At 44.3% G+C, this 24898-nt stretch overlaps 1 protein-coding gene across 6 annotated transcripts in view; it reads left to right on the top strand.

The window, feature by feature from the left end:
* The window catches only part of TBC1D1 (TBC1 domain family member 1), a 210709-nt gene that overhangs the window by 60805 nt on the left and 125006 nt on the right, over positions 1 to 24898 (top strand). Inside the window, exon 1 of one of the 6 annotated variants that reach the window (XM_059673456.1) lies at positions 16996 to 17185. The exons of the other annotated variants lie outside the window; for them this stretch is intronic. Coding sequence (XP_059529439.1) covers positions 17156 to 17185 — 30 coding nt within the window. The 5' untranslated portion in view covers positions 16996 to 17155. Of the gene's footprint in view, positions 1 to 16995; positions 17186 to 24898 lie in introns of those variants that run through there. 6 annotated transcript variants of the gene reach the window in all.

Here is a 24898-nt window from a genome sequence, read left to right as displayed (position 1 = left end):
GCCAAACGCCTTAGCTTGGCAGTCCAGGGCCTTGACCATCTGGTCTCAGATGATTTTTCATACTTTTTCCTCTAAGTCCAAAATTTTGTATCCTGTTCTTCAAGAAAATGGGACTATTTACTAGTACTTTTCCAAAGTTTTCTAAGCTCTCTTCTTTTTGCCCATTTCCATTTCTTTTATCTGGAGAGGTTTTTTTCTTCTTTGCTTAACTGGATGGAGCATTTCATCTCTCCCAGCTCACTGCCACCTCCTCCAGAAAGCTCTCCTGGATTGGATTTGTTGTCACACCTCTAGACCTCACAAGTCCTTGTCTATTCCTTCATTAGGAAGTTTTTCTGGTATCTTTTACTTTTCCAAATCAGAGAACCATTTTCAGGCCATTCATTTAGAAAATGAATGTGTCAAAAACACTTAAAAGATGCTCATGGTATATTGGAGCAAAGTAGCAGACAGGTGGCCTATACTAGTAGATATATTTTTATTTATCTTCCATAGTGTTTAAAGAAAAGCCATTCAATTTGAAAGCCTGCAGATTGGCATGCGCAGTTTATTGCACTAGTCTCCCGAGCCCTATTGCCTTCCACCTGCCATTCACATATTTACATTTGTTGCCTGAGCCCTTTTGGCACTTGAAGTTCTCAAGCTTCACGTAGCAGTTAAATGAATCACTTGATAAGCCAGATGCAGTTAAGGCTCTGTCACAGACTAGCTTGCTGTCTCAGCTTCAGAGTAAGAGTTCTAACAGTGTCTTCAAATGGCCTTTTGTTTTTGAGGTGGGCGTTATGCAAATAAACAGGTGGGCTTTTTTTTGCATATGAACTCAAATATAGGCACAAGATGGCCTATTTCAGAGATTCCTGGAATGAATGAGAGAACAAGCATATTTATCTTTGAACTGAAAGAACCCCTGCAAAACTGCCTTCAGCTTATCTCGAGGACTTAGAAACAGAAGTGATACTTAGCGGCTGTCCATCAAGAGACTAGGCTGATCTCCTAAACTAAGATCAAGCTGCAGGTCAAGAGAAGCCAAGAAGGCAGAGTAAAAAAAAAAAAAAAAAAAAAAAGAGAGAGAGAGACTAGGCTGGAGCAGGGTTGGCAGCTGCATACAGTCCTTACAACACTCTTGTACCCATAGTACTCACATTACCTAGGACATCACCACTGAGCCCAGACAGGTCTTGTGACGCTACTCATCACTGCGGCTCTACCAATGAGGGAAGTCATGGTGAGACATAGTTGACATCTTGTAATAAGAAGAACGTTGGGGCGCTGCGTTAGGCAACAATGGAAGACTTGTATTTACTAAAGGTTAGTAGGAAGTGAAACCATGTAGGCAAAAGTACACTCTAAGTTAGGAAATGCTATAAAGGCAGCTGCTATTTCTTTATGGTTGCTCTTTACCTAAATGTTTTTGATCATTTCAGAATGCCTGGAAGATGGGTGCTTGGAAGTTTTGTAAACTTGCCCAAGTCTCCCAGCTCTCAAGTGGTACCTTGAGATCCCCACCAGCCCTGTCTGACCTTAGGCCTCTGCTCTTGCATGAGGTCCTGTTGGCTCCCAGATCACAATCTAGGCATGTAAGTTAGCTATTCCAACAATGGTTTCTACTGGAATTAACATTCTATTTCAATATAAAATGGATCGTGTTCTTTCTTATTAACCCAGGTTTCATACTCCTTCTAACCCAAGGCTCCTACTTTTGGGGATGTGTGAATAAGATTTGCTCTTGCAAAGAAAACAGGAGACAGGAAATAGCAAAGGAGAAAGGCCAGGGTCTGGTCAAGAGCTTCCCACGTCTTCTCGTCCTAGTCTGGCAGCAACCAGATAGAGGCCTAAGTGAGGTCCCAGAAGCCAGGGGCCATAATCAAAAGATCGAAAGATAAGTGGAATGCTGAAAAAATAGGCAGCATGCTTGCGGCTCAGACTAACATTGATGATCTTAAACTGTCTGCACAGTTAAATACTATACATGACTTTTCATTTTGCTTCTGACGTCTTATAACTTCAAGCAGCTTTATGCTCATGCCTTGGATTCTGTACAAAGCTTAGATAGAGTCAGATTTCTGATGTCTGTCTACATCATCCGTGAGGCTTGAGGAGTTCCTCTGTGGTTGCTGAATTCCAGGATTTAGTGAGTATGTATCAGATATGTTCGTTTTGCTGCTGCTACTGAACGTGGGTGGTAGTTATGTCTGAGCGTCTTATTCCACACAGAAAGCCAACTGGATGTGACTGGTTGAGAACCATCGAGGCAGCTAGATACCAAGGGTTCCAGATTCCTTCCCAACCAAAGGATGCTGAGGACTGACCCCCAGAAAAGATACAAAGTCTCAGTTCTGCACTGACATCCTGTTCCTTGAAGAAGAGCCACGATTTTGTGGCCTTCTCTTCCCCTCACACTACTCACTGGAGAGGGTTTCAGTTAAAAATTTCAAGGCAAATCATAAAATGTTTGAGAAGTGATTGTAGATGGTTTCTTATTCATATGTTTTTAACCTCATGGTCATTCTTGACTTCTCTCTCTCACTATACCCTACCTTCCATCCAATTGTATGTCCTGTTGGTTCTATTTCCAAAATATATCTAGAATCCATCAGCTTCTATTTAATCTTCACTGCCAGCCACCAGCCTAATCCAAGCCACCACCATTATAGCCTTCTAACTGGGGAACTGGCTTCTTGTTTGCATCCTGCCCCCCAATATCCCATTCTCCATATAGTGGTCAGAGTGACTGAGTAAAGAATTGAACCATGTACTAATAATTCCTCTCCTCCAACCCACCTGGAATTCCCCCATTACGTTTAGGATAAAGTCAAACTCTTTACCACAGCCTTCCAGACCTTGGGTAATCTTTTCCTTGCTTTTATCTCCAGCTCTAACTTTAAAAAAAATTTAAAATTGATTTCAGAGAGGCAGGAAGATGGAGAGAGAGGGGGGGGGGGAAGAGAGAGAAACATCAATGATGACAGAGAATTATTGATTCTGTGCCTCTTACATCCCCCACTCCCCCCTCCACTGGGGATGGAGCTGGAAACCTGGGCATGATTGGGAATCAATGCTCAACCAACTGGGCTATGCCAGCCAGGCTCCAGCTCTTGGTACCTCACTTTCTGGTACCCACAAAGATATTTTCCTCCTTCCACTCACAGAGCTTTTGCATCTGATTTTCTCCTAACTTGTGACATGGCTAACTCATTCGGGCCTCAGTGTTAGTATTCATAGAGGCCTGTTGACTGTCATTCTAACATAGGTCCCTTGCCCACACAGCCTTTCTTTCTCACATTACCTTGTTCTCTTCCTTCAGAGCACTTACTGTCCTTTGTGGTTGTATATTTCACTCGTTTTCTTACTTGCCTGTTTCCTCCACCAGATTGTAAGCCCCCTGAGGGCAGGGACCGCGTCTGTTTTGCTCACCATGATGTCCCAAGTATGGGCATACCTCAGAGGGATTGCGGGTTTGGTTCCAGACTACCCGCAACAAAGTGAATATCAAAATAAAGTGAGTTACATGAATTTTTCGGCTTCCCAGTCCATATAAAAGTAAGTTTTACAATATAATGCAGTCTACTAAGTGTGCAATAGCATTATGTCTAAAAAAAAATTGAACCATTGTTGGTACCTTAATTAAAAAATACTCTATTGCTAAAAAATGCTAACCATTATCTGAGCCTTCAGCCAGTTTTAATCTTTTTGCTGGTGGAGGGTCCTACCTTCAGTTTATAAGGTAATTTGTAAGGTTCGTATATAAAAACTAGCACAGTGGTAGTTACCTCTGGGGATGGAAGGAGAACGCTTCAGTAACAATTTACTTTTTAAAAAGTACATATGTGCAAATATTTAAAACGGTTAAAACTGGGTGGTAGCTACCTAGATATCTGTCCTATTATATTTATTTTTTCAAATATTCTTATTCTTATTCTTTAGCATATTTAGCATCACCAAAGGATTTGTTTATGAGAGAGAGAGAGAGAGAGAGAGAGAGAGAGAGAGAGAGAGAGAGAGAGAACAATGATGTGAAACAGAAACATTAATTGGTTGCCTCCCACAGGCGCCCGACCTGGGATCAAACCTACAGTCTAGGTATGTGCCCTGACTGGGAATTGAACCCCCAACCTTTTGGTATATGGGATGATGCTCCAAGCAACTCAGCCATCCAGCCAGGGTGAAATATTTTATTATTAACAAACATTTAAGAAACAAGAATGCTGTATGTAGTGAAAAGCTCAGGGTCACATTCTCCTCCTTTGTAGCTGAGGAATAATCTGGCTCCTCTTTTAACCTCTCATGGGGCACTTCTACTTGGCCTTTGTGTGCTTCCTTAAGCCTCACTTCCTCCGGGCGTCTAAGAGGCCCCCGGTGTTGGGCTAAAGGCCTTCTCTGCATCCTTTCATAGCATCTTCTCTTTTCTTTCTCAAAGCACTTCTCACCCAGTCACATAGTTTCCTGTTTGCTTGCTGTGTGTGCCCACTGGACCCTAAGATGTTCCTGAGGGGCAGGTGCCTTGTTTACTGTAGCATCCCCAGAGACTGGTGTGCAGTCATGCGCCATAGACAGTTATTAAGTGACTGAATGAGTTAACGGATACTGCAGTGGCTCAAGGTCACGGCTGTGCTCACAGTGGACCAGAGTTGGATACTTGAAATGGCCAACTATATAAGCTACATGTCAACTATGATATGAAGTGCAAAGCAACATTTCTTGGCCCAGAGAGATGTGTGTCCCTTTCTTGGACTTGGCCAGCCTGTGTGTGGCCCTTGTACCACAACAACAATGGGATCTGCTTCTTATAAAGAAACATTGTCCTAGACCCGTGATGGCGAACCTATGAACTCATTTTTTTGGTTGATTTTTCTTTGTTAAATGGCATTCAAATATATAAAATAAATATCAAAAATATAAGTCTTTGTTTTACTATGGTTGCAAATATCAAAAAATTTCTATATGTGGCACGGCACCAGAGTTAAGTTAGGGTTTTTCAAAATGCTGACACGCCGAGCTCAAAAGGTTCGCCATCACTGCCCTAGACACACCGACTCATCTAACCCAGGAATCAGGCTCCCATTCAACCAAATTTCCTGGGCACTGGGAGGTCAGGGCCCTTCAATCCATCAGCCAGGCCAGCGTTTCACCAGGAAGACCACTGTGTCCACCTCTCCTGCACCCTGCAGCCCAGCCCTGCTTGGTCCCAGGTTCAGGTTGGGTTTGTCAGCCCCTCGTGGGGCCTCAGTGGGGAGCCTGTTATAGGCCTCCTTAGCCCTGAGGAGGCCCTGCTGCCTTAGACCCAAAGAGAACTTGCTTCTTTTCCCTTTCCTTCCTTCCTCACTCACTCATTTGACTGTTCGTTAGAATCTTCTGCCATTTCAGATGGCATGGAATCTAGCTGGCCTTGACTTAGCCCCTGGCATTGGCTTAGCCCCTGGCCCTACGAATGAGGCAGAACTTCTTCCCTGACAAAGCCTGCAGTTGCCTGGGAGCTGGTGGTTGTCTCAAGAACCTCTCTTGACCAGACTAGATCCTTGAAATCTCAGAGCACAAAATCCTGTGTTGATAGCAGTTTGGACCATTTGTTTTCCTGACATTGCAGAGGGCACCTCAGCTTACCCAGGTGTAACCTTGGCTGAGTTATGGTATTTAAAAAAAATTTTTTTTATTGATTTTTTTTTTACAGAGAGGAAGGGAGAGGGATAGAGAGTTAGAAAAATCGATGAGAGAAAAACATGGATCAGCTGCCTCATGCACACCCTCTACTGGGGATGTGCCCCCAACCAAGGTACATGCCCTTGACCGGAATTGAACCTGGGACCCTTCAGTCCACAGGCTGATGCTCTATCCACTGAGCCAAACCGGTTAGGGCGAGTTATGGTATTTTACCTTTCTGAACCTCAGCTTCTTTGTCTGTAAAACAGAATAAATAATACTTTGCAGTAGAGTTTTGAGATAACTAGGGGCCATGTAGTAAAACAGTTTAAGTTGACAGAGCACTTAGGCCCAAGTCCTGGTTTTGACCCTCCAGTTTCCCATCAGAAATAAGGTAATCCTGGTCCCTACCTCACACATTGTAGAAGCTTTAGAACAATGCCTGGCTCACACTGAGCGCTGTCCAGGTTTGCTGGTATTAGCCGTATCTTGAAGGTAGCAAGCACTCAATACACATTATATCCTGTTACTATTGTTATTACTTGTTTGGGTCCATTCGGGTTGCTATGACAAAAACACCATAGACCAAGTGGCTTACAAACAACAGACATTTATTGCTCACAGCTGTGGAGGCTGGGAAGTTCAAGATCAAGGTGCTGACCGATTCGGTGCCTGGTGATGGCCGGCTGCCTCGTTCACAGAGGTCATCTTCTCGCCTGTCTGCACATGGGGGAAGGGACAGATTATCTCTCTGGGGCCATTCCCCTGTGAAATGCCATCTTGGATGCTTCCAAGTTTTGGTAATTATAATAAAGCTGCTAAAGACATCCATGCGCGGGACTTTGTGTGGACATAAGTTTTCAATTTATTTGGGTAAATATGGAGTGAGATTGCTGGATTGAAACTTGATCATCTTAAAACTTTTTAAAAATATATATTTTATTGATTTTTTACAGAAAGGAAGGGAGAGGGATAGAGAGTTAGAAACATCGATGAGAGAGAAACATCGATCAGCTGCTTCCTGCACATTCCCTACTGGGTATGTGCCCGCAACCAAGGTACATGCCCTTGACCGGAATCAAACCTGGGGCCCTTGAGTCTGCAGGCTGATGCTCTATCCAATGAGCCAAACCAGTTAGGGCAAAACTTGATCATTTTAAAGAACTAAATGAAGATGAGCAAATAGAAATTGTTTTAGAAGTGGGAAATAATTCTAATCAAAAGTAAACTGTCTTTTTTAAAGAAAAGAAAATGATGATTTATTATAGGAAGAAAGGAAAGTTAGATCTGATTTTTAAAACATGTTTTAAAAAATATTTTTATTGATTTCAGGGAGGAAGGGAGAGGGAGAGAGAGATAGAAACATCAATGAGGAGAGAGAATCAATGATTGGCTGCCTCCTCCATGCCCCCCATTGGGGATTGAGCCCATAATGTGGGCATGTGCCCTGACCAGGAATCAAGCAGTGACCTCCTCGTTCATAGGTTGAGCCACACTGGCTGGGCTGATTTTTATTCACCGGTATGTTTGATCAGGAGATAGGAATTATTTTTTCCGTCTAATTTTTAAGGAGAAACCTGAACTTTAGTTTAGAGAAAAAGTTATTTTTTAGTGAAATTAGTGCTATGTAAGTGGTGTTTTTAATGTTTCCATTATAAATTATAATGAAAATGTCTGAGTTTAAAGCCGAGCATCTATATTTAGTTATAACGCAGGGTGAGGATGTCAGAATCTTTGACTAAATTTTCAGTGTTTTTCTTTTATGAGCTCATTGCCGCTGGGTTTTTCCATGAATTTGAAACATGTGTGTTCAGTACTTTGGAGAGAAGATTATTTGCTTAAACTTTATAGGCTGAGCTAAAAATAGAAAAACACTGTTTCTATTTTTGGAATGTCTTGCCAACTGAAAAGTGAACATGATAACTACATATATTAAGCAAAAATAGTGAGAGGGAAAGAGATGTTTAGTATATTAATTTAGCTGGTTTAGAAATGTCACAAGCATTTTCATGAAGCGATAAATTTGCGTCAAAAAGTAAAATCCTGTTTTAACAAGACTGGCGAGTGCAGAGACAAAAAAAAGCATCCGAAACGGCTGTGAACTTTTTTCTTTAGGTGGTTGCTTACTGTCTGGTTCCCTCTGGAGCTACACGTTCAATGGCTCTCCTTCTTACACTGCAGTCTCAGTGTTCTAGTGGGGCTGCAGCCAGCGTTTAATTTTGCAAGGCTTCTGGATAAATACAGTGAAGTGAAGGTGGCCGGAACCACTGAAAATGTTTTTATTAAATCTGCTTGCTAGTATTCTGGCTTGCAAGAAACTACGACTGGACACACAATTGTGGGGCCTAAAAAAAAATAATACTTTTCCTCCCTCCTTCTAAGTTCTTCAAGGCTGGGTTAATAATCCTGTTAACAGAAAGATGAACAGGAGAGAATCAGTTTTAATATATGTGCGTGGGGAATTCACATAGGCGTGGGAATTCCAAAAGCAGTGGGGCAGCGTTGGGTATACAAGACATTTTGGGTGAAGGAGAAAAGGGGGGATGGGGTATTAGATTTTAGAATTGAGAATGGATGATGTATAGGTAGTTGAGGAAGAGAGAGGGACACAGAGGTATCTGGCTAACGGGCACAGCCTGCAGCCCCCTTGTTCACCACACTTAATTCTAGGCTCAGGAGAACATCCGAAGATCTCCCTGAAGCAGGTTTCTCTGTCTGAATCTCTTGGGCAGGCAGGTGGGGTGGGTGGTTCAAAGATTCTTTCTGAGTCTTTTGTTTCTTAATCAACAGCTTAAAAATCACTATCCCAAAAAGGCAACTTCAGGGTGGCAAATGTTGGTTCCCTTTCCAAACGAAACATAAAATCAGAGACCTTAATTTAAACGTTGACATAGTTCTATCAAAGTGCAATGTTCTTTAGCTGTCACCTGAACTTGTCTACCTCCAAATAAGCCTTCAAATTTGTCCTTTTACTTCCCCCTTCACTTTTTTCACTCATTCACCGATTTATTGAGTACCTTGGCTCAGAAGCCAGTCTTGGGAGTACTCGGTCCTGTTACTCAGAGACTCTGCTTTTTAAGTTAGCATGATTTAAAACGTGAGTGCACGTGTGTGCTTGAGAGAAAGGATTGTGGGCAAGAGTGGTAGGGGAGTGTGAGTGAACAGAATCTGTTGCTGAGGGAGGAATTTCTGAGCTGCGGGGAGGTGAGCAGGGGTAGTAATGCTTGTGCACTCCAAGTCTGCCCAGCTAGAATGATAGGAATTTGCCAGAGAAACTTGGAGGATTCACTGTGTGGCTTACAAAGTAACAAATGGAGCACAGTCATGCTGCTAGACATAGCAACTCATAAAAAGGGAGAGGAAATATTGAGAGACATCCGGGGCCCACCCAGCCCAGAATTAGTTTTGGCTAACACACAATCTCCTGTTTGATCTCAACTGTTTGTCCTGTGTATAAAGCCAACCAAGATCTTGAGACCTCTATCCCATCACTTCTGTATTATTTCTACATTAATAACATACTGCATTAGTCAAGGTTCTCCAGAGAAACAGAAACAATTCTCTCTCTCTCTCTCTCTCTCTCTCTCTCTCTCTCGCTCGGACATTTATTATAGGAATTGGTTCATGTGGTTATAGAGGCCGAGAAGTCCCAGGGTTTGCCATCTAAAGGATGGAGACTTAGGAAAGCTGATGGTGTAACTCAGCACAAGTCCAAGGCCTGAGAACTGGGGGTTCGATGGTGGAAGTCGTGGTCTGAGTCCGAAGGCTGGAGAACCAGGAGGGCTGATGTTCAAGGGCAGGAGAAGATGGATGTCTCGGCTCAAGCACAGAGCACATTTGTCCTTCTGCCTTTCTGTTCTGTTCAGGCCAAAGACTGGGGGATGTCCACCCAACACTGATGGGCAGTCTTTACTGACTCAAGCGCTAATCTCTATCCAGAGGCACCCTCACAGATACACCCTGAAGTAATGGTTACCAGCTATCTGAGTGTGCCTTAGTCCAGACCAATTGACAGTAAAATGAACCACCGCACATACCCATTATTAACCAACAGCAATCACTGCTACGACTACTGTTACTACTACAGCTATCATTTGCTGAGCACTTACTATAAGCAAGGACTCAAACTGAGTGCTTTATATGCATCTTATTTCACCCTGAAAGCAGCCCTTTGAAGTGTGGGTTCTATTATTATAAAGCCTCAGGAAATTAATTCACCTAAAGTCATTCAACTATCATCACATAGAGGGATTTTAAAAATTAAGATATAATTCACATACTATGAAATTTGGATACTTAGTATAGTCACATCACCACTAATTCCAAAATAATTTCATCACCCCAAAAAGAAACTCATTTGCAGTCACTCCTCATTTTTCCCTCCCCACCAGTCTCTGGAAACCATGAATCTACTGCCTGTCTCTATGGATTGCTTATTTTAGATATTTCTTATAAATGGAACCATCCTATATAATAAAAGCCTAATGTGAAAATTGTCCCCTCAGGCGGTCGTTCAACTGGGTGTTTGACCGCTTGCTATGATGTGTGTTGACCACCAGGGGGCAGCGCGGAACATGGTGGGCATCGGCGATGCACTGTGACCTCTCACCGGCTACCTGGGGGTGGGGGTGACAGGGATGGAGGTGCGGTGAGAATGTGGGTGTCTGCCAAGCTTGCTCTCACTCCCCCTGCTACCCTCCCCCGGGATGCCAGGGCTCACACACCGGCGCTCAGGTGCCAGGTGGGCGCCTGCAGGAAGCCCATCTTGAACCCACGTGGCCTCTTCCGGGTGAGCCGGGTTGCAGCTGCCGGGAATGCAGGGACCAGTCAGGTTCCCCATGGGTTCTGCAAGGCTCCCCATGGGTTCGTGCAGGAGCCGGTCTGCAAGGCCGGCCGGGAGAGAGTGTGCTGCCCACTCGGCTTCCATGCAGTGTTGCTGGGTGTCCCAGAGGTCCATGCTGCACCCCGGCCTGCAGTGTCCAGCTGTGCTCACTGCATCTCCCTGTGGGCACTTGGGTGCCATGACTCAGGCGGAGGGGGGTGCACGAAGGCCCAGGTGTGCCTAGGGTCCAGAGGTCAGCTGGGACCTGCTCTTCCACGCCAGATGCTCGCGCTTCGATCGCTGACCAGGCCTAGGGACTTCACCCATGCATGAATTTTGTGCACTGGGCCTCTAGTACAATATATAGTCTCTTGAGCCTGGTTTCTTTCACTCATTGTAATGTTTTTAACGTCCATTTATGTCTTAACATGTATCAGTACTTTATTCCTTTTTATGACCAAACTCGAGGCCCAGTACACGAAATTCGTGCACAGGTAGAGTCCCTAGGTCTGGCTGGTGATCAGGGCCTATTGGGGCCTTCCTTCCCCGGCTGCCAGCTGCCAGCCGGAGCCTTCCTTTGTTCCGCACCGCCCCCTGGTGGTCAGTGCAGATCATAGTGAGCGGTCAAACTCCCGAGGGGACAATTTGCCTATTAACCTTTTATCACATAGGATAATATTCCATTGTATGGGTATACTACATTTTGTTTATTCATTCTTTAATTGATGATGGACATTTAGGTGGTTTTCACTTTTTAGCCATTTTGAATAATGCTATCGTGAACAGTCAAGTACACATTGTTTCATGGACATATGTTTTTAATTCATTCATATATATATATATATATACACACACACACACACACACACACACATACATATACATACATACTGAGTGGCCAAATTATTATGAGTGGCCAGATTATTATGACCACCCCATCAGTACAATGAAGTGAATTAGTTATGCAAATAATAATAATAAAACCTTGAGAGTATTTGCTTAGGAAGTTTTCAATATTCAGTATTTTTGGAAGTGTCAATGAAGTACTGATGGGGTGGTTATAATAATCTGGCCAGTCATAATAATCTGGCCACTCAGTGTATATATATAATGACTTTTCTGGACTTGATAGTATCCTCAGCAAATATTTTTCTTGAAACAGACTTTTACACTGGTGAGGTATGATTGCACGCTGTCAAACTACAATTTACTAATATTCTCTCTCTTATTTCTGCCCTATCTGTCCTAGTAGGGCTTGCTTGCAGGAGGTGAAGGCCAGTCCTCTATCCGTGGGTGCAGCTGGGGTCCTCCTTCCTGGAAAGCCCCTCCCTCATCACCAGCTCTAGAAAGAAATCCTGAAGTCTCCCAGCCAGGCAGCTACCTTTTGTTCCTCTGGCCTCTCTTCCCTGCCTGATCTTCCTGCTCCCCTCTCTGCCCCTTGAGGGGTTCAGGTGTGATCACTTTTGCTGTTTCTTGTAAGGACACGTGTTGCTTTATACAACAGGTGCTGATGAATATTCTGGAACTGAATAAACTGCTGATCAGCTGCTGTGATACTGTGATTTCTAATAAGAAACATATAGGGTGTCCCCCCACATGTATACACACACTTTGAATAATTATAAAGACAGCGTTTATTAAAATACATTTCATATTCAAAATTGAGCTATCAGCTGTTAATGTGTGTATACATTTTTTTCAGGGGGAACACCCTTTATATTTGGTCTTTGTCCCCCTTCCTGGCACAGAGCTCATCAAACCCTTGGAATTTCCTGGGAAGAGAATGAGAAAGGTGTCTTTTGTTATGTTAATGAGGCGACTAAGTCAGCAAAGGTTGGAGGTTGGTTGCCAGGGGAACCAACCACAGGATTAAAGGGTTGAAGTTTTCAGTCTCACTCCCTAACCTCCGGGGAGGGGAGAGGAGTTGGAGATTGACTTCACTCACCAACTGCTAGTGATCTAACCAATTATGTTTATATAATGGAACCGCCATAAAAACCCCCGTGATGGGGTTCAGGGAACTTCCAGGTCGGTGAGCACCTGCGGAAGCAGGAAGAGTGCCGCTCCCGGAGGGCACGGCAGGTCTGTGCGCTTTCTCCATACCTCGCCATCTTCATCTCTTCCATCCGCTGTTCCTGAGTTACAGCCTTTTGTAATAAACCATTAAACTCGTAAGTGAAAGGTTTCTCTGAGTTCTGTTAGCTGTGCTATAAATTAATTGAACCCAAGAAAGGGGTTGTGAGAGCCTGTGACTTATAGCCAGTTGGTCAGAAGCACAGGTGACAGCCTGGATTTGTGACTGGCATCTGAAGTGGGGAAGAGGGGACAGCGTGGTAGGATCAAGCCTGTAATCCGTGGGACCTGACGGGATCTCCAGGTAGACAGAGTCAGAACTGAGTTGAACTGTAGGCCTCCCAGGCTGGTGTCAGAGCAGTATTTGGTGGTGTGGAAAAACACACACATATTGTCGATTGTAGTTGCCAAGTGTCAAGTGGTTCTGATTCATTTGAAGTTGAGTTTCCTTGTTGTTGGTATTGCAGTGGTTTTTAACCAGGTCCTGTAGGGAACTGGGGGGAACAGGCTGGTAGGGTGAGGTCATGCTTTTGCATCTTCCTGCCTTCCACATCTGAGTTGGACAGCAGCCTCTCTGTGAACCTCCCAACTCTCAGAAGGTTGCGCTGTCCTTGCCTCTTGCTCCTCCCGAAAGGAGGAAAATGGCAGAAGAGTGGGGCAGGAGTGTAAGGGTTTGTTTGCGGGGGGGGGGGGGGGGGGTTGTGGGGGAGACTTATAGGGGAGTAATTCTTCCAGTTCCTGCCCTTCTCCCTTTTTTCAACTCCTTCCTCAATGTCTCAGGAAAACTGAGATGGTGAGAGATTAAATAATCCTTTTAAAGTATTGTATTTTCTGTAGATCCTATTTGTTTAGATCTCTACAGTCCTATCTGGATAGTCTATTCCTCTCCACAGAGCAACCACATCTTTTTTAAAAAATTTATTTTTAAATAAGTGATCTAGAACTATGGAAGTGCTTGTCAATTCTACTTGACAATCAGAATCACTTTAGGAGAAAAAATACACACACACACACACACTTCTCCAAGCTTAAGCAGACCTAGAGGTCACCACCAATATTAATCTCTCAGGCTGAATTCATTTGGCTGACACATTTTGCTTGGCGGGTGGAGTTTTAATAATTGAGCACACCTTCTCCAAGATGCCCCAGTTCATTCATTCCTTATTGTCTCATACATGGCCTTCTTCCCTTCTTCCCACATTTATATGACCTGCCTACCCTCTGAGGTCTCTGAGAATTAGACCCTGCCCTAGAGCTGCCACATTATCAGCCTTCCTTCCCCACCTACATTCCCCCCCCCCCCACCCCACCACAGATAACTCTGATAGACAATCAGGTCTCAGAACCATCAGCATCTTTGAGCACTGACTGTCCTGTCTGCAGCGATTCTCAATTCTGGCTGAATGAGATTCACAGGAAGCTGTTAAAAGTTTCTGATCCCTGGTCTACATACAGTTCTTTCCTGGGGGAATGTCCAGTTTCTTGGGAAAAGGATACATTTTTTCAGATGGGAGGGAGTGTGATGTTTTAAGAAAAATTTATCAATTTGGGTGTGGGATCAGTTAGTTTGTCTGATGTCAACAGTTTCCCTGTAATGAAATTTCAGATTATAACAGAATCTCTTTGTGTGGTGGGACTGGTAAGCCACATGTTGGTAGTGAATTAAAATAAGATCTTTCATGTGTATTTCTTAAAATATTTGGTGTTAGAGCTCCACACCTTACAAATCTACCCTGTGGAAAGGCACTTAGGTTCCCATGAAATGAGTGATTTTGCCCGGTCCTGGACCAGGGAGACCTGGAGCAGAGGGAGACCTCTGTGCGTCTAAAAGATATGTAAGCTTTAGGCAAGTTCAGACCAAGCTCTGCAAGAGCCCCCACTGTATGTGGAGATGTGGATTCAGGTTTAAACAAATGAAGCTTTTGTTGAAAAGCTTCCCTATTTCACCTACACACTATCCCGTTGTACTGTATTACATTCAGGATTTGGTCTGAATTCAAATTTTTTTGGTAAGAAGTGCAATTTTTATTCTCCTAAATTTAATGAAAAAAAAGTGTGTGTGTGTGTGTGTGTGTGTGTGTGTGTGTGTGTGTGTGTGTGTGTTTGGCATCCCCACCTCCTACCCAAGTAGCAGAAAATGGGTCTGAATCAGTTAGAGGTAATTCCGGTTTCCTTAGTCAACTTCGGGCTCCTCTTATTCTCTCCCCAGTGTTGCTTCTAAGTTCCTGCAAAGCTGGGGGAGGGAGTGGTGGAGTGATGGCACATGACGATGTTTGTCATCGGTCCAGCTCGCTCTACCGGGTCCTCAGCTGCCCATGCACTCCCATCAAAACTATGTTGTTGCCTAGGAACTCTCGAGATTTCTCTCTAGCTCAGCTAGTTCACACCATTCCAAGGTCACAGGACAATTTTAGCTGCCTTCTTGGGGGGTTGTTGCTAGTAATTTATGACTATTATTATTAGACCAGTGTCAATAAATCTCACATACAAGTGCATTCTCAAACTTAATGTGCTACCTGGACTCATGGTGAAATGAAGGCTCTGACTCAGTAGATGTGGATTAGGGCAGGGCCTGCATTTCTAACACATTGTCAGGTGATATCGAGGCTGCTGGTCTTTGACTTTAATGGAGCTCTCAGCCTCCATCTCTTCCTTGCTGGGGAAGTGATGTGGTAACAGGGAAAGATGTGGTTAAATGACGACAAATGCACTCTCCTTTTCTACCTTTTAATTTCTTTAGGGAACCTCTCTGCTTAAAAGAATAAAAGAAAGCCACTTCCCTAGGAGGCTTCTAAGGCTATTTTCAATTATCCAGATACCTCTGTTAGAATGATATCACTTTTGACTCACCCATGCCTTTATCCTGTATCTTATTCCCATGCACCCTACTGGGAAGGAGAAAAAAAAGAGTTGACATCCCCTGCCCACCTCCACCAACCCCCTCCCTCTGTCCCATGATGCTCCGCTTGGTACTCATGCCTGGAATGCGGACTAGACTTAATTTCCTTACTTTCAGTAAATAGAGTACAGCAGAAGTCTTGGGATGGAACTTCTGATGTTAGTTTATACCAGTGATTTTCAACCCGTGGGCCGCAATAATTTTTAAAACGTGCAATATGTAACTATGTAGCCAGGGGCAATGACCTCTTTTCCTTTAGTTTGCCAAATAAAAAAATAACAACAGCCAACACCACAATAGCCGTCCAGTGTGAATGAATCAAAATTATACCTATTTTTTTTTTTGGTCAAATCGACAAAAGATATTTTTTGGTGTGCCACAGAATTTTAGTCATTCATTAATGTTGCCTCTGGAAGAAAAAGGATGAAAATCCCTGGTTTATACAACTGACTTCCTTCTTGGACCTGAGCGTTTTCTTGGATGACTTGTGAGAAGACCACCATGATGCAGCAAGAAACCGAGGCAGAGACCCAGGGCCTGCAAGGAACCGAACCCTGAAAACAGCTAGTGAGTGACAGCGAAAGGGGTCCCTTCAGTCCCAGCCCAGTCTTGAGGTGCCTGCAAACCCCAGCTAACAGCAATCTCAAGAGAGACCTTGAGCCAGAAACTGTTGTTTTCAGCGTCTCAGATTTGGGTTATTTTGTAACTCGGCAATAGACAACTAATATACCCACCTAACTCAGATGCATTTGGGGAATATCATTAAAAGCGCTTACTGACCTATCATGAAGATAATGCACAATTGATATGACAAAAGGAAAGAGAAGCGAACTTCTTGGGCCGGGGTGGCTAATTGGAACTCAGTGAGTGGCTCAGCATGCGTGACACATGCATCCGTTACGAGACCTTTGGCCTTTTTAATTTTATTTATTTTTTCAACGTGGAACTCTCAGGTACCTGAGTTTGAAACTCAGTCTAACCTTTGTAGCTATAAACTGACTGACTACACTTGTCTTATCTTCTCGCCCTGGAAGAGAACCGGTGAAAGCAACGTTTCTCAGTCGCTACAACCCTGGGCTGGCAGGAGCTGGAGGTTCTTTTCCTCCGCCCCTTTCTAGTCTCAATAGCCGAGTTGTCTGCCTCGGAGAAAACCACCTTCGATTACATAAAGGTTATTAGGGGCCGGGGAAACACTAGTCCTTTTGTTACCAGCCATCTCCCGACTTTAGGGGTGGGGGTAACCCCTGGAAAGTTGGGCGGGCTTTGTGTTCTCTCCAACTCTGGGCTTTTCTCAAACCGCAGAGCCCGGGATTTCTAGTTGAGAAGCCGCGGCCCTGGTCTTCAGGGTTTGGACTCCTCCTCCCCGAGCTGCGCGCGGGGCAGCCCGGAGCAGGGGGACCCCAGCACCTCCCAACTTCCCGCCGCGCGCCCGAGTCAGCGGGTGGTGCGGGGGGGGGGGGGGGCGGTGAAGGCGGGGCTGGCGCTCCCCTCCCCCTCCCTCCCCGCGTTGTCCCCACCCACTTCCCTTTCTGGGTCCGGCAGTCCCGCGGGCGACCCCTCCAGCAGTGACGCGTGGGGAGGAGCCGCCGCCGCTGCCGCCTGCGCGGGGGAGCCATGCCCGCGCCCCGCCGCGCCCCGAGCCCGCCCCCGGCTGCCCGCCGCTCCACGAGCCGGCGGCGGGAGTGAGCGGGAGCGGCGGGCGAGGAGCCTCCGCCGGGCCCGCAATGTCACCATTGTTCAGCTGGGTGGCCAAGGTAGGCGGCGTCCGTTACCGGAGCGGACGGCCCTGGGGGCTGGCGTCCCGGCGGGCGCGGTCCGGGGAACAGTTGTAACTGTCGGGCCGTCGGGGAGTCCGGAGCGCCGGGAGCGCTAGCGGCCGGGGGTCCGACTGAGCCCGGGCCGCCCGCGGCGGGGGCGCCCCGCAGCCCCGGGTCCGCGGGGAGAGCGGCCAGTGCATCCCGGTGGTTGTCCTGGTGGTTCTCATTCATTCGTGTCCGTCCGGTGGAGCAAAGGGGCAAGTGGTGTCACGCCCATTTCACAGATGGGGAGACTGAGGCTGACCACCGGGACCCAGGGGTTCGCACCTGGCTATCAGCCGTTCAGGCTCGGCAGCTCCCGCTCCCCAACCCCCCCTGGCGCCGTGGACTCCCCGCTAGGTGCGTTCCCTCCGGCTTGGGGGCTGTGTAGCATCCTCCTCGATCTCGGTGTGTGATTGGTTGTCTGGGATGGTACACTGAGGATGTCCACAAGGCTGATGAACTCGGTGCACCCAGAGGGTGGGTGCCTGTCCTTTGTTTTTAACTCCCTGGTTTCAATAGCAAGGTTTTGAAGTCTGAGTTTTAGACGTCAGTTCTTTGCTCTCTGTTTCCTGAAAGTTTTATTTTCAGATCGCTGGCGCTGTCAGAATCACCGAGCGTTACCAATCCAGACCAGTTTCACTGCTGCTAAAAGGAAGCCGTTGGAGTCGATTTCCAGAGTTCCCACCAGCCCGAGAACATAGTAATAGAATAATGCCACCCGGGGTACCAGGTGTTGTATGGTTTGAAAGTTGCATCCCTCGCAGCCTCTAGGGCCAGCAGGGCCATGGGGCATCTTTCTTGCTCCCCAGGGCTGCTCCCGGGGTATGGCAGTTTGAGTAATAAGCTCACATTGAGAAAACCCCTTAGCCATTCTGTGACCCTTTATGGATACTAATTAGGTGGTCGTTATAGCTGTAGTTATGATGCAGCGCTTTTAGAGTGTCATTTTAAAGTGCATTTCTATGAATACCTGTTAATGAGGCAGGTAAGGCTCTGCCTGTCGTTTAGGTTTTAATAAAGCGGAGACACAGAAACTGAATAAGATTAGTTATTAGACAGGTGCTATGCCCTATTCCATCACGGAAGCCTCGGCGAATCTTCACTTCCTGAAACACAGCTGGTGGGAAAATGAAATGACAAAAAAGTTTTGAATCAATCACTTTTTGCTAAAGAAAAATTGATAATGCCCAGATTTTCTGGTTGGAACTGACAGCTGATATAATGGATTTTATAAATAATGCTAATTTTAAAAAATGATATTATGTAGTTTAAAATGTAATTCACGCTGTGTGGTCTGGTTATATTTTACTTACCGATTCTAGGTTGAGGATTTGAATCTATTTTTATATATTTATGCTGTAAGGCCAAAAGGAGAAAAAAATAGAAACTCATGTTTTTTAATTTTAAAATCAATAAGAAGTAAATCTAAAAAAACAAAAAAACAAAGCAAAACCCAACATATTGCCAGTACTGTTTGATAGTTTTATTTACTTTTCCAAAATGTATTTAATAAAATACTTTTCTCTATGGGAGTGAGATGGATTTTGTAGTTTACATTGGCCTGCAGAGGTAACAGTGAGAACACCAGACCAAAGCCTTATTTAAAATAATAATAATAATAATAATAATAATAATAATAATGACTTTTATAAGGATTGTCAGCCAACTAGCAACACTTTTGAAAAGCTTATGTAAATGAACTCTATGTTAATAATGGGATCTAAATTCTGAATCATGTTATTCCAAAGCTATTTAAACTTCAGAACAAAAACAACAACAAACTGAATTGTTTTTGGAGCAGATTTTTCACTTGTCAGCATAATTTTAAAAAATATTGTTACTTTATATTTTATTTCTTGTAGGTGGTGTGCTATTATGAATTGCATCCTGGAATTGATTTTTATAGACAATACGTTATTTTGTAAGAGCTTTTAGAATATGAAAGTTCATTTATTGGGGCTATAGATTATAAGAGTGACTATCTATGGAACTTATTTGGTTTTCAGTTTAGAGAAGTCATTAACACACCTTGCATTATAGATTAGGGAATGTTTTTAAAAGCAGAAAAGCAAGAGGCACAGATAATGCACACAATGTGCATAATCCCCAAGTGCATTTATATTTGGTTTTAGGATGACCCTTCAAAAACACACAAATGATATAGCACACATCTCACATCTAAGTTTATTTTCAATTTTGACCTTTGCAAACTGCACCTCAACAGCTGGTAGGAAAGGGGAGTGGATGTAACTAGGAGCAGATGGATACCTGAACATGAATTTGTTTTTCTTGGGTGATGCATTAATATTGCATGACTATTTACAGTGAGCCATTTTATGGTGTAAGAATAAAGCCAAAACAGGGAAGAATTTTATTTCAAAGAGATTATCTGTTAAAAAAAGAAAACATAATATGCTTTTTTGTTTGTTTGTTTGTTTTGTATTGGGCATGACCTGGAATGTTAAAGCAGGCATGCATTGTATCACAAACGGACCCGGATTATAGAGAGGTGTGCTTTCTTGAGTTTTTTACATAGATTATAAGTAAAAACAAACCTCCCAAGCTTTGTGATGTTCACACTAAACCCACACTCCAGCAACCTGGCAGTTTAGAGTATTTCTATGCCAAAGCAGAACTGCCCGGCGACTTTCTGAATTGCACCTGCTTGTAAAGATTATAGTTAAGAAAGATTATTGCTAGTACCTCAGATTAGTGGATTATAAATATATAAGTCCATTTATCAGGTAAAATGGAAAATGGGACCTAAATACAGTCAAATTTCCTGTGTTCTCAAATCCAAGTGCAGTTTCATATAGTTTAGGCCTTATATGAAGTTATTTTCCAGGGCTCATGTATTTATTCAGCAGATGTTTATTGGGTGCCTTCTGTGTACCAGGCCCTGCTCATGCCCTGGAGGAGTTAGTTCACTTTGCCCAATGGGTTTAGCCTTTAAAAAAATCCACACTGAAGTTTCGTAAGCCAAATACTTAAAAATGCGTTAGGGAAGGAATGAATCCTTCTGTAAAACAAACAACCGATTACTAATAGATATGTTATATAATACCAGATCTCTCATATTTGGCCTTGTTTAAAACATAGGTTTGCAGCCATTATTCATTTAATAAGTCATTTAACAAGATCTTTTTGATGCAGATATTTATGGGGCACCTACTATGTGTCAGGTACCATTTGAAGAATTGGAGATTAAGTAGTGGACAAGGCACACCTAGTCCATGTTTTTGTGGAGCTTGAATGCTAAACAGGAGGGACAGCCGGTAGGAGAAGTAGGCTAACAGATGACCAAGGTAGTTTCAGATGGTGGTGAGTGCTAGGCAGTAAACAAGGCAGTTTGATGGAGTGACTGGGGTCTGCGGTGGCGAGGAGGTGACATTTCATCAGAGTGGGTAAGAGGGCACTAAACATGGTCCAGGCAGAGGGAGCAGCAGGGACCTTGCAAGGCCTGGAGGTGGCACCCGGTGGGCCTGTGGAAGCAGCAGGGAGCAGGCAGGTAGACCCTGAGCCCAGAGGGGTAATCTGGGCCAGACCATTTAAGGCTCTGTAGGCACCATACAGGTTTGGATTCTCTTTACAGTGCAATGGATGCCATTAGAGGGTGTGAAAGAGCGGGAGTGACATCAGGCCCTGGAAGCAGAGAGACTGCGCAGACTGTTGTGGTTCGGGCAGGAGGTGAGAGTGGTGGCTGGGACTTGGGGAGTAAGGAAGGAGCACCAGTGGATACATCATCGTTCTTTATCTTCGGAGATGATGCGACCCAGTGGCTTTGCTGTCTTGTTTGTCTGAGGTTGCTGCAAATGGCCAGGCAACTAATTGCTTCTGTGTTGAGTCCAAGTGCAGCATGTCCTTTGTTCAGCTGCTCCTAACCACGGCTTTCAGGCGCAGCTGTGCCCAGCCACTGGGCTTATTTATTTACCTCTGAGGTTTTCTGTACACTGGAGCAGCCCACCTCGGGTGCCTGAGATCAGTTGGACTCGCCTTTCTGTTTGCACAGCACACAGCAGCCTCCTGTAAGGTGTGATCTGACTAGCCAGCGTTCAGGCAGCAATTCTTCTGTCTTGCTTAAAGTCAGTCCCATGTCGGTGTGTCCTAGCTTTATGTGATGGGTTAATTAAAAATAATTTATTAAAAGTTTTTTTTCCCTCCTGTAGACTTATATGACTTTTAATTAGTGGATGTTTGAGTTTAGTAAAGAGGGAAAACTTGTCATAGTTAAACCATCCCTAGAATTTGAAAAATTTGCTGACTCTGCTCAGCAAAGCTAGTGTGGCCCTGAGTGAGATTTCAGCTGAGAACCTGTGGGGCGTTTTTGTGGCGGTGGTAGTAGTTCCTCTTGGCTTTGGGAGCCCAGGGAGGTTTTGCTAAGAGAGAATGGAGAAAAGCAGGGATAGAAACTCCACCTAACCCACGAGCCCAGAGCAGATCTCCTAAAGGGAAAAAAAGCAAACGTAGTGTGCTTTCCACACTCCCTAAACTGAGCTTAGCCTATATGTGCCTCTGCCCCACCTTTCACCCTTTCCCTGAAACATCTCCGATTACTCACTCATTCATTCATTCATTCATTCGATGAATTGTACTACACAGGGTAGATGATAAGCCCTAGGGCATGTCCTCTGCCCTGTAGGAGCTCCTCTGCAAGGGGAGGTTAGACCACCCGCCAGCTGGGCTGTGGCATGGGAGAGAAGGGAGGCTCTGGCCCCGCATGAAGGTGGCCAAAGAGGAGTCACCCAAGGGTGGCAGGCAGTTGGAGTAGCACGTGCAGAGTGCAGGGAAAGGCCTGCAAGCACGTGGGAGGAGCCTCAGGTACAGGCTGCTGGTCAGGCTGGAAGGAGAGTCCGCTGTAGGGAGTAGCAGAGGGTGAGCCCGGCCATGTGAGCAGGGGCCAGGATGCATGTGGCATGCACACCCCTTCAGAGGAGCTGGCATTCTGTCCTGGGGCAGTGGGGATCCCTGTAGGGACTAAAGCAGATCTTTGCCCAAACTCTCATAGCCACATCGTCCATTCTGTGTGAGGCCTTGAGTTACAGTTATTTGAATATTTCATCTCTCCTAGCCTGTAAGCCCCATGAACACAGGGGTGGTGTTGTGTTTTATGCCAGTGCCTACAGATCACTAGGGCATCTTGTTCAAATGTACTTCTGCTTGAGAAGGTCTGGGATGGAACCCAAGGTCCTGCATTTGCAACAAGCACCCTGGCGATGTTGCTGCTGCTGGTCTGGGGACCACACTTTGAGTAGCAGAGTTCTCACTGTCTGTGTTTTCTGTTACAGCTACCTTCAGACACAGGAGCTGCTATTTTTTTTTTTTTTGTTAAACAAATGCCAAGATTTCAGGTTTGTTCCTTGTATCTTCTGGGAGGATAATAGTAGAAATTAATGAAGTAAAACGTAAAAACTTAAAAACTTAAAATCAACAGTAACCTTGAAGTTGAGTGTCTGGGGAATAGGAGTGGAAGGAAGATTTTACACTGTGTACTCTTTTTCCCCCCTTTATTGATTAAGGTATTACATATGTGTCCTTATCTCCCCCTTACCCCCCCCCACGCCTCCGCTCATGCCCTCATCTCCGTGCCCCCCCCCCCCGTGTCTGTATCCATTGTTTAGGCTTATATGCATGCATGCAAGTTCTTTGGTTGAGCTCTCCCCCTTACCCCCACCCTCCCCTACCTTCCCTCTGAGGTTTGATGATCTGATTGTGTATGCTTGCACCTTTTAAAAAATTTGAACTTTTTACATATTAACTCTTTAGTTTATTGAATTTTAAAAATACATTGTTGGCCTTTCCTCTTTTTCAGTATATTTAACTTTACCCCAAATAACATTAGGATACTAAAATAGAGTAGGAATCAGATTATTATTAAATAAATAGACTCATTGCCCCCCCTCTCATTTTAAAATAGACTTTAAAAAAGAGCAATTATAGGTTTCACAGCAAAATTAAGCAGAAGGTTCAGAGATTTCCCATAGATCCTTTGTTCCCACACATGCATAGCCTCCCACGTTAACAATATCCCCAGCCATGTGGGTATGCTTGTTACAGTTGATAAATCTGCACTGACATATTATTATTATTACCCAAGTCTATAGTTCATTCTTGATGTTGTATATTCTGTGTGTTTGGACAAATGTATAATGATATGTATCTATAATATATACTAAAAAGCTCCACAGTCCTAAAAATCCTCTGTGCTCTGCCTGCTCATCTCTTCCTCCCCTCACCCCCTGGCAACCACTGACCTTTATAATTTTGCCTTTTCCAGAATTTCATATAGTTGGAATCGTAAAGCACATATCTTTTACAGATTGGCTTTCTCTCAGTAATGTTCATTTAAGTTTCTTTTGCGTCTTTCCATGGCTTGATTGCTCACTTTTTAGTGCTGAATAATATTCCATTGCCTGGACGGACCAAGTTTATCTGTTCATCTATAGAAGGACATCTTAGTTGCTTCCAAGTTTTGACAATTATGAATAAAGCGGCTGTAAACATCTGCGAGCAGGTTTTTGTGTGGACACAGGTTTTCACCTCCTTTGGGTAAATACCGGGGAGCACAGTTGCTGGATCATACAGTAAGAATACGTGTAGTTTTAAATAGACTTTTAAAAAGAGCAGTTATAGGTTTCACAGCAGCTGTGGGAGATGGGGTGGGAGTGTATAATGTATCTCTTCTAATATGGGAGCCTGAGTTTTCTCAGAAGAACATCAGCTGTCAAGCTGCCTACCAAAGTGGCTATAACATTTGCCTCCCACCAGCAGTGAGAGAAAGTTCCGGTTGCTGCACACCCTCACCTGCATTTGGCCTTGTCAGGGTTCCAGATTGTGGCCATTCTAATAGTCGTGTAGTGGCGTCTCATTGTTGCTTTAATGTGCATTTCCCTGATGACATACGATGTGGAGTACCCCCCCCCCCTTTCTTTTGATTGTTAACTTATAATGAGTAAAAATAATAAATTAGTCCTTTAAAATTTTGTTTTATAATACGCAGTGACATTCAGGAACATCTATAAAACAGAAAAGCAACACTTTGTATTGGGTATACTTGTGAATCTAAACAAGTATTCCCTAGTTTCCCATTATTTCTCTTATCTTGGATTTTACTCTCGGAAGAGTGACGAACCAGCAGTCTACCGCACTGTTTGTTAGGTTTATAAGAAAGACATAATGGAAAAATTTTTTTTTAGTGTTCTTGTGCGCTGGTCCCTTTTCTGCAAATTATTTTTACATCTGTCAGGTGTTATAATGGGATTAAACTCACAGGCGTTGTTCACTTACTTTGGTTAACTTTGCTGAGCCTGTTTTCTCATTTAGTATATTCTGTATTTATCTTAAAAAAATAGATCCTCTTTTAAAATTGAATAACCTCAAAATGTGCTTAGGAAATGGCGAAGAACATTAGTGAATGTAAATTGTTTAAAACATGGTTGAATTTGTGATTTAAGTCAATGGCTTAGTGCATGTGTGGTGCTGGGCATCGTGGCCCCAGAGATGAGCAGGACCTGGGCCCAGCCTTCATGCAGCTTGTCGTCTAGCAGGGAGAAGGCACCGGGAAGAGAACTAAATGTGATAGTTCAGCTGCATGCAGAGGGAGGCACTCAGCTGGGACTTCCAGGGAGACCTTTGAAGGAGGTGAGGTCTGAGCTAAAGGTCTTTAAGAGA

Source organism: Myotis daubentonii, chromosome 1, assembly GCF_963259705.1.
Source record: "Myotis daubentonii chromosome 1, mMyoDau2.1, whole genome shotgun sequence".
Lineage (NCBI taxonomy): Eukaryota > Metazoa > Chordata > Mammalia > Chiroptera > Vespertilionidae > Myotis > Myotis daubentonii.
The sequence above is the reverse complement of the archived record's forward strand: the minus strand, read 5'-3'. Positions and strand labels throughout refer to the sequence as shown.